The 10,531-nt window shown below is 41.4% G+C and overlaps 1 protein-coding gene across 1 annotated transcript in view; it reads right to left on the bottom strand.

The window, feature by feature from the left end:
- Positions 1 to 2,223: 2,223 nt before the first annotated feature.
- LOC129190395 (complexin-2-like) overlaps positions 2,224 to 10,531 on the bottom strand; it is a 66,184-nt gene continuing 57,876 nt past the window's right edge. The window contains exon 4 of the mRNA XM_054793070.1: positions 2,224 to 6,793. Within this exon, the coding sequence (XP_054649045.1) occupies positions 6,599 to 6,793 (195 nt within the window). The 3' untranslated portion in view covers positions 2,224 to 6,598. The remainder of the gene's footprint in view (positions 6,794 to 10,531) is intronic.

The raw sequence follows: 10,531 nt of genomic DNA, 5'->3' as shown, positions 1-10,531 counted from the left end.
TTGTTTGACAGCATCCCCCAAGGAAGCATTAACATAAGGCAGTAGTATTTATAGACGAGCAAAACATCCTGTTGGTTCCTCTCTGATCTTGACGAAGGAACATGAAGTATTCATATAACACTCGCCCATGCACTATTCATGTACATTATTACTGATGCACACATATATTATGCACTATGCAGGTCTGTGCACAGATGCTTGTTAGATAGTTTTCGTCAGACACACTGAAGGCCAGCTCACTGATTGGGGTCATGTGACTCCACTTTTTAGGATGCTTTATTAGGAATTTCCAAATAGAAGCGCGCGTCCTGGGAGACGTGTGCCGGAACTGAAATGAGAACGTCCTCCGAGACGCATGGACATGGTCGTCCATCAGAGGTCAGGTGACACACAGCAGTCCTTCACAATGTAATGAGATCCAGCACAAAATAACAATATGTTTATTATGCTCGTTTGTTACTGGGAGCTGTTTCTAATGTTTTGTCCCCTTTCACAGGCAGGCAAATGATGAATTTTGGTGAACTTCTTTTAACCTTTACCGCGAGCCAGTCAGTCGATTTAATTGAATCGATCAAATAAATGGACGCAGAGTATTGCAGTGTAGTGTTGGCAGCAGCAGCGTGCAGCTGGAGTGTTGTGGAGAGCGCACAAAGACATCTCGCTGGGCTTGCTCAGACTATGAATGCTAATGGAATTGATTTAAAGCTCCCTTTCCTGCTGGCAGATGACTTTTATTGCAGAGGAGAAGGAGAGAGCCCCTCGTAAGCGCTCCAGTGGACCAAGGGGAGCTCAACAGTGAAATCTATGAGGACCCTCAAGTCTGTCATAGACACAAAAACAAGCATGCAAGAATTATACTGCTTATTTAAAGGTCGCCTGTTATGTAAAAGTATGTAACAGCAATGTTTGTCAAAGGTGAGAAAAATCTATCACACTTTTGAGAGTACAGGCACTCGCTTTTTAAGTTGCGACTGAAGGAAAAACCTCTTTCCACATGGACTGCCACGCCCCTGGATAGATGTGCCCACCCCTTTGGGAATAACCAGGCTTCACTACACACCTTAAAATAAAGTTCTGGCAGTTATCCATCAATCAGCTACAGACGTGGGAGATGTAGGTTTGATCGTTATGTTTTTCTTCAGCAAATATGCTAAGCTAGCTTGACGTCGGCCAGGCACGTAGCTGAGAAGAGCCGCACATCACTGACACAGACGGGTGGGTCCGCATGGCTGCTGTCACCTTTTCGTCTGCTTTTAGGCAGACTGTCCCTCACTTATTAACATGTACAGTGTGACAAAAGGGGACATTATTGTCACGGGGAGGGCTTTTCACCAGCCTGAACAGTGCAAAATGTACCGCAAACCCGTGGTTCATTAAGGCAGATTGTTGGCTGTCATGCAGGGCGGACCGAGAAGCACACGTTCTTCCATCCATCCATCTTCTACCGCTTATCCGAGGTTGGGTCGCGCTGGCAGCAGCCTATGCAGAGAAGCCCAGACTTCTACCTGGCTCCTTCTGGCGGATCCCAAGGAGGTCCCAGACATAGTCGTTCCAATGTGTCCTGGGTCTTCCCCGAAGCTTCCTACTGGTTGGTCGTGCCCTGAACACCTCCCCACAGAGACATCCGGGAGGAATCCTGACCAGATGCCTGAGCCACCTCACTGCTTGGAACATACTGTAGATCGACCGGTAAATTGAGAGCTTTGCTTTTCGGCAACGGTCCAATGCAGAGTTGGAATCAGTGCGGATGCCGCACCAATCTGCCTCTCAATCTTGTGTTCAATTCTTCCCTCAGTCGTGAAAAAAACCCAGAGGTACTAAAATCCTCCGCTTGGGGCAGGATCTCATCCACGACCCGCAGATGGACTCTGACTTGAAGGTGCAGCACACGCACAGCCCTGCAATAAACTGTGCTTTGTCATCTATAACACAAAGCTGATTTTTGCATGTTTAATGAACAAAAAGGTGAAGAACATCAAAGTGGAATTACCTGTGAAAAAGTTTGGCTCTACTGCAATGACAGGAAAGCTCATTCAATCACCATCCCAACAACACATTGCAGTCTGTTCACAGCCCTTTTTGCTTTTTATTGAATTGGCGACAAATAAAAAGCACAATGTTTCAGAAGAACATGGAATCCTGTAGTCTGTGCAACGTCTCCATTGCACGTAAAACATGCATTTGGTTTCAAATAGCACGGAGACACAAAAGGACAATGACAGCTTCTAGGAAATCACTTTATTCTCAGAGTGCGCGGTGAGTTTCCATTTTTTTGTTTTGTTTTTTTGCGTTTACAGACTAAAATATCTGTCTTAAAATGGCATGCAAGTGAGGCTAACAAGGTGGCGCGTTAAAACACACACGGGACACCAAAAACGCTTATATCAACAATTGCACACCACGGAGCATGCATACATTTTTCTGGACAGAATAGGGAGGATGAAGAAGAAGAGGTGAGAAGACTTTGCAGTAGAAAAAAAATGCACCTTTTTTTTCTTTTTATTTAAAAAAAAAAAAAAGGGAAATAAACCCCATAAATTAACAACAACCACCAACTACCAGAGGACGGAAACGAGACCGGCTAGAGGACGAGAACATAAAAGTAGCGCGCTAGCTAAGTCGAGGACAGATGCAAGAGGACGGTTACATTCAAGTCACATCTAAGAGTACTTTTATTATTAAGCGGCGGCTTTTTCTCTTCTTATGACATTAATGAGACAGTTTGTCCAGGCAGTGTCCTGGTAGCCATCTGGAGCGTAACCAACCCCAATAATAATTATAATAAAAAAAAGGAGGACATGTGAAGGTGGTCTTATCTCATAAAGAAGGGCACGGGTGTTTGGACCTATTACAAAATTGTCTGCGTAAAAGTGGGGCAGTAGTAGCTTTTGTAGAACGTCGTCGCACGAGCAACTAAGACAGAATTATAATTTGTGCAGGGCCCATCCAGGACGCGATGTTAGCCAATTAGTAGAATACCTGAGATATGCAGAAAAAAAAGAAAGAGAATGTCATCTAAGTGTTCTTTGGTTTAACTGGATGACGTCTCTTGGAACAACTTGCGCGTCTGATTGAGCACAAAGGCAGTTTCCTAGCACGGTAAACCCACAGCAGGTTGGAGAATACACACTGGTGTCATCACAGTCACCACAATGGCGATACAAGCTGAATTTGAGCAACTTAAACGTAGGCATGGATCCGATCGGGCTCCGATAGCTGCGTAATTCCGATGCCGCCTGCGGAGATTTCCGATCCATGAGCCGCGTCCGTGCTAATGTCAGCAAACATGGCTAGAAGAATATCAGCGAACGTCCTCCTCACTCACACACTCAAGCACTCCACCTGATGCGTTCACGGCTGCACAAAACAGTCAGACATCACGAATTCTTAACACTGCACAAAATTTCCGGGTCGCTAAAACATCATACTTGCCTGTAGAGAGGAGTTTATTACCGCCGCATATCAAATCAACAACATGCAATATTACCAGTTCTGCGTTGTCCGACCGTCTGTGAGGTTGTGAACGTGTCAGACAGCTATGTTCGCGGATGTTCTTCTAGCTAGTTTTGCTGATATTCTTTTGGCATGGGTGCGTATTAAAGCAAACAGAGCTCCGGTATTGGCAAACAGAAGTCAATCAATGTGGATCGGCGCATCCCTACTTGAAAGCGATTACTGTGTTTTGCTCACACCAGTGACTCTGGAGGAAAAAAAATGCGAATGTCAAACGCAGATTGTAACTTGTACGAATTGTCCGTTTCAGACATGCGCTACACCAGTGATTCCCAACCACTGTGCCGCGGGAAATGATCCAATTTCACTTAATGATGCTGATTTCTTTACTACAAATAATGCATGTTTGTTCATCTATCTACGCCATCGACATATAGTGACAGACGGAACTATTAAAAGCTCTTCCACAAGATGGCAGGAGATGTTTGTAATGTAAAATAAGTCAGCAATAAAGGTTGGGAAGCACTGCACTACTCTACTGTGTAATTCTTTGTGTTATTGGATAAATGCTGTGTACCTTCAGGCCATGTCCACACTAACACGGATATTTTAAAAAGGAATATTTTTCGAGGTGCTTGTGTCTTTTTGACACAAATGTCGATTTTTATCTATAAAAACAGCCGGGGTGAAGATTTTCCAAAACTCCGGCTTCAGCGTCTGTGCACGGATGACTAAAACTGAGCTTTGTCGGCTTTTATCGTGAGAAATGTGTGACATTATCTCACGTACCCCTTATCTTACCTTAACCATACTAAACCTTATCGAACAACAGAACAGAAGTAATGACCTTTTGGCTTACGGGTGCTGATTTCACTTTCTGCAGTGAGGGACGCACGGGCGATTAAAAAATAATTCACGAGCGTTGATGTTAAACCATTAGAAACCACTTTAAATTGTCCCTTTACATCATTGTTTACAACACATTGTACAACTCTTATGCTGCAGGGACTTGAGATGGCCACTATCTAGCAAGCACACCAGTTAGCCTCATATGTATTTCTTCTAAACTTAAGAAGCCAAAAACTTACCGCTTCCAGACAGGATGAGTGGAGAACCTTTTTTCACCTTTTTGTCATGTTGGACACGCCATGGCTGAATTTACGACTTCATGCAGTGTTAAGGTAAAGTAATGTAAGGTAATGCCTCAATGTTTTGTGTCATTACTGCCACCAAGTGACCAGAATTCTACATATCACTTGTATTTCGATATGTTTAGACTAATAACAGACCATAGTCTACCAAGATAATTAATTGAGCTAGTCAGCTTTTTTGCTATTCTTTAAAGTCATTGAACACAATTGTAATGCTCTAATAGTGTGTCAAATATTACAATTCAACAGACCGTATTTCTTCAATGAATTCATATAAAAAAAGGAAAATACCGCAAAAGCCTATATTTGTCACAATAGCAAAAATGTTAATAAGCCACTAAATAAATGTCACCATTCCCATGATTTTGAATGCTCTTTCGTTCAAGTCAAAGTACATTTGTGGCGCTAAACACAAAAAAAGTGTCAAGTTATTTTAAATAAGGAATATATTTACCAAAGCCCAATGTATTTGTATATATATATATATATATATATATATATATATATATATATATATATATATATATATATACTAAATGTACAAATACATTTAGTAAGAAATATAAAGTGATTTATTGACGCAACTTATTTCCAGGCTTTTGCGGGCCACATGAAATTATGTACGTAACGTTTGACACCAGTGATGTCACGAATGCACTATATAGTTCAATTTTTATACATTTATTAACTGATTTTACTTTTTCAGGCTTCCGATTGGCCAAAATATGCACAAAAATATGCACAATGGACAGAGATTTTTTTTTTTTTTAACTCCACTGGTGTGGATGGAGAGTTTTTTGGACGGGATAATGTGCATTTTTGCAAATATCCGCGTTGGTGAGGACATGGCCTGAAGCACACATCGAGGCCACAAGACTGGCGGAATGTTTGAAATAGCTGGAATGTTTTGGATAGATGTCATAGAATGATGAAGATTTTTTTTTAAAAAAAGGCATGTCTTCATCTGATGACCCTTTAGCTTATGGATATAATAATAATAATAATAATAATGATAACTACAATACTAAGGCGCCACCACTCACTTCACTTTTTAAAGACGGTGTGTTCAACGTTCATGAATGAACGTTATATTCCTTCACGTTTAAACACAAAAAATGAAGATTGTCTGTCATTGTCGACATGATGAACAATATACAGTATTGCACTGTTGCCACTGTCTGCGCTTTTGAAGCTTCTTCTCGTTTTTTATGGTTTCCTTTTATAGAAAAACTGGTGCAAAAGTAAAGAGCAGTGACAATGTCAAAGCAGAGCCACTTGAGGCTGCCACAGGACGCCGACTAAAAGAACTTTAAACAATCTTTTTACTGCTTGGAGACAAACGTTATGTCATTTGTTTTTTTGTTTTTGTTTTTTTTACATTTTTAATAACCACCCCTCCCTCCCCTGTGGAAGAACATTTGAAGTCAACAATGGAGGCTGATGACGAAATCAAATGTGGAAAAGCAGTTATTGCCTCAAAGAGTTGATGACTACATCACAGTGTCACAAATCATGCCAAGAAAACGTCTGCTGGGACATCAACCACCGTCTTGTTACGTAATGGACTTCACTTTGTCACACATTCACAGCTAACCAGTGAGAAGACGACACAAGAAAACATGCGCGCACACACACACACACACACACACACACATCGCGTGTATCAAATATTACTAAGAACATAAAAGAAAAATGATTTGGATATCGTCAAAGTTAAAAATATGGCTTGTACTCATCTATCTGTTATATGTCATATATTTATATATCATTATTTGTGTTTGTAATGTACTTACAAATAAAAGTGGGAAAGATAAATGTGATAAACTTCTGATCAGGCAGGACGCACGTTTTAAAAAGCAAAAAAAAAAAAAAGTTTTACCCCCATCATCAGAGGAGCGGAGGACAACGTCACGTTGTGCAGTTGCAGCACACTTAGAAGAGAAGAAGAGCGGGTGGACATGAGCGCAGTAGGAAGGTGTCAGCCGAGAGCGCGGTTACTTTTTACTGAACATATCCATGAGCGGAGCCGGGATGAACTTCATAACCGTGTCCACGATGCTCTCCTCTTCCTCCTCGTCGCCACAGCCGGTGGGCACCGCCTTTTTGGGACGGGTCAGGCTGCCCTCAGAGGCCTGCTCCATGGCGGCGGCCGCCTCCGCCTCTTTCTCCTCCTTCTTCTTGATGCCGTACTGCACAGCAAGCACAGAAACAACGCACGTTCATGCGTTAAACACGTCCAGCTGGGCTACAGAATCAAGTCAGTCATGCAGGTGCTTCAGGAGCCATGCAGCAGCTCCAGAGTCGCAAAAGAAGCGTTTGTGCGGTGGATATTTCACCACTTTTCATGTATTATTTAAGAGTGCCAACCATGCCAGCAATTAGTTCCCCCAAAAAAGACTGCAGTGTATTTTGAGAAATCCAACTGCAAATCCCTGGTGGTGTAATGGAACACGCTTCAGTTTGATTCCTGGACAGGGGTGTGTCAGGACGGGCATCTGGCGTAAAAAATAAGCCAAATTATTCATGCGCTTGACTCACAGTAGTGGCCCCTGACTGGGGCTCCAACTGCTGTGACTCAGAGGGGTCCGAGGTACCTCCATGATTTTAAAGCCCTGTAGTAAAAGACTACAGTGGTGTTAAAAAGTGTTTGCCCCCATTCTGATTTCTTTTTTTTGCATATTTGTCACACTTAAATGTTTCAGATCATCAAACAAATTTAAATATTAGTTATGACACAACTGAACACAAAATGCAGTTTTTAAATGAAACTTTTTATTATTAAAGGGAGAAAAAGAATCCAAACTTTCATGGCCCTGTGTGAAAAAGTGATTGACCCCCCCCAGTTAAAACATAACTTAACTGAGGTTAATTGAGATCTATCAATCTGGAAAAGGTTATAAAGATGTTTCTAAAGCCTTGGGACTCCAGCAAACCACAGTGAGAGCAATTATCCACAAATGGCAAAAACATGGAACAGTGGTGAACCTTCCCAGGGGTGGCCAGCCAACCAAAATTACCCCAAGAGCGCAGCAATGAATCATCTGAGAGATCACAAAAGACCCCACAACAACACCCTAAGAACTGCAGGCCTCACTTGCCCCACTTAAGGTCAGTGTTCAAAACTCCATCATCACTGGGCACTCAAAAATGGCCTACATGGCAGAGTTTCAAGACCAAAACCACTGCTGAACAAAAAGAACATTAAGGCTTGTCTCAATTTTGCCAGAAAACATCTTGATGATCCCCAAGACCTTGAGGAAAATACAGTACTCTGTGGTGTGACGAGACAAAAGTTGAAATTTTTGGAAGGTGTGTGTCCCGTTGCATCTGGTGTAAAATGTAATACCGCATTTCAGAAAAAGAACATCATACCAACAGTAAAATATGGCGGTGGTAGTGTGATGGACTAGGGCTATTTTCCTGCTTCAGGATCTGTAAGACTTGCTGTGATAAATGGTACCATGAATTCTGATGTTTACCAAAAAATCCTGAAGGAGAATGTCCAACCATCTGTTCGTAACCTCAAGCTGAAAACAATTTGGGTTCTGCAGCAGGACAATGATCTTAGACTGGCTCTGTGATATGCTAGCATATTTTGGCATTAAACACGGAAATTGAAACATGACAGCAGAGGCGCATACACGCATATTCAATGGTAAAACTGTTGGCAGGTCTGCATTTCAGTATTCCCTTTTCATGACAGTATATCTTGTCAAGGGACAATACTATAGAACGTAAACTCTACTCCAGTTTATCTATGGTTTATGTTGATGCCAGTCAAACTGGCTGACCGACATAAGCGGCCGTCAACATCATCAAAACCAACACTAACCTCTGGTTGCACCGTTACTTTCAGCAGAGACATAAAGAGTGGGTGCTAATAAAGTCTTTTTGACATGGTTTCCCTCCATTTGTGCATACTTTTATTTCGAGTCTCATATTCATATGATATTTTATTCTCTTTTTTAACAGAGCTGCTGTGGTAATTTTGTTTTACCTCTTGTCTACAACGACAATAAAGCTTTCATGCACTCACGTTGAGACATTTAAACTTAGTGTATGCTTCTGTGTCATCAGCATATCGTCCCTTCCGCAGTTCTGCGTCGGAATTTGATGTGTGCTGTGCAATTCTCCACTAAAACACAAGGGGTGGCGTTTTCTGGGGAGTCAGCCAGTGAGCAACCATAACACTTTTCCACTATTTAGCTTGTTAGCCTCCTTCATTACTAGTGAGCAATGGTAAATCAAGAGAGACAGAGAGTGTTATTGGAGCTGGAACTAATCAATATGTTACAACAGTCACATTTATTGCAAATGTTAATTCAAAATTGGGGAATGTACTAAAAGCTGACCGATCAATGCCTTTATGGGAGGTATCTCCGCGACCCAGGGTCATATTTTTGTTTGTACAGGGTCAGGCAAAATGATCTGACGCATTTGTAGGTTAAATAAAAGGCAAATAAAGTAAAGAAACAAAAAAGTGTTTTTATTTTCGAAAAGTACATATAATGCCATTTTGCTGTGTTTCTTTATAATGCCATTGTTTTTCGTTTCTTTTTCAGTTGCTGCCATGAATTGGACCGGTGAGCATCGCGCTTTCATTGTGGAAACGTTTATCAAAACAAACGAATCTGTAACTGCAACACAACGAGCGTTCCGTCTGCGCTTCAATCTTGGTAGACACGATCCCGTACCAGCTCCAAACACCATCTTGTTATGGGTTACCAACGTCAGAGCTGCTGGATCTGCATTGAGTGTGTGGACAATAATGGATCCCATTTGACTGATTTCATTTTAAAACATAACGAAACAGAATGGCATTATATGTACTTTTCAAAAATAAAAACACTTTGTTGTTTCTTTACTTTATTTGCCTTTTATTTAACCTGCAAATGTGTCAGATCATTTTGCCTGACCCTGTATAATGACGAAAACACGTCATGTTTTTAATTCACACACAAGCATTTTGTTTCGCCAATGTGCCCATTGCAGGGGAAACGAGGCGCAAGTTGCCGAGCGCAGGCTGGTCAACAGGCAGCAGGATCCTTGATCTTGAGGCAGAGATGCAGAAAATGAGATGAACTCCTCCGTGACCTGGTTGCTGCACCCCCGAGCTGCTCATAATGGGATTGTGGAGCAATAAATATCCTAAAGGAAGACGACCGGTCCCGCTTTCTGCTGTGTTGACGCGCTCGGGTGTGTGTTTTGAGAGAGGGGCCGTAGGGTCGTCCTGGGATCACTTAGACTAAAATAATTGCAGACTAAACAGCTTGTCAGCCTTTCTTTGCCACCATTTGCCTGGAATCCACCAGAGCATGAAGGCGTCCCCGTCCAATCTCACAGCCATACAGTCTGTAAAATTATTTTTATTTTTTTTTACACAGTGGCCACACGATATGTTAACATTACCATTTTGATTTTTATGATCCGATATATATCAGGGGTTTTCAATTAAAATTGAGTGCGGCCCGTTTATGCAGTTCTTTTCACAGCAAAGGTCGAAATCTTATTTTTGCCTTAAATTGCATCCAACAGACCATCTTATATGAATCAAATGTAATGAAACCCTGCGCATCACCCCAGTGTTTCAATACAACACAATTATCTTGACACCTAAATTGCATTTTTAAAATATAGGACCAAATATCACATAAATAATAAAAGGTTTGACTGTACAAACAATGAACAAACACAATAGGCTTATTTTTTAAGTCAAAACAAACTGCACCGGTTTCTCTGAAAAAAATATTAAATAATAAAGATTTAATAAGTGTCTCTTGAACAGAAAAGCCGCAACAGTACATCCTCTTAAAGTTTCATATTTTCAGATTATCATTGTAGCTGACATTGGGATTTGCCTGAATTTGTCACATAATTCCTTTTTTTTGTGTTTACCTTTGATTAAGGTCTCTGCGGCAGAAGCACTC

The sequence above is a fragment of the Dunckerocampus dactyliophorus genome, chromosome 11 (assembly GCF_027744805.1).
Source record: "Dunckerocampus dactyliophorus isolate RoL2022-P2 chromosome 11, RoL_Ddac_1.1, whole genome shotgun sequence".
In the NCBI taxonomy this organism is placed as follows: Eukaryota; Metazoa; Chordata; class Actinopteri; order Syngnathiformes; family Syngnathidae; genus Dunckerocampus; species Dunckerocampus dactyliophorus.
The sequence above is the reverse complement of the archived record's forward strand: the minus strand, read 5'-3'. Positions and strand labels throughout refer to the sequence as shown.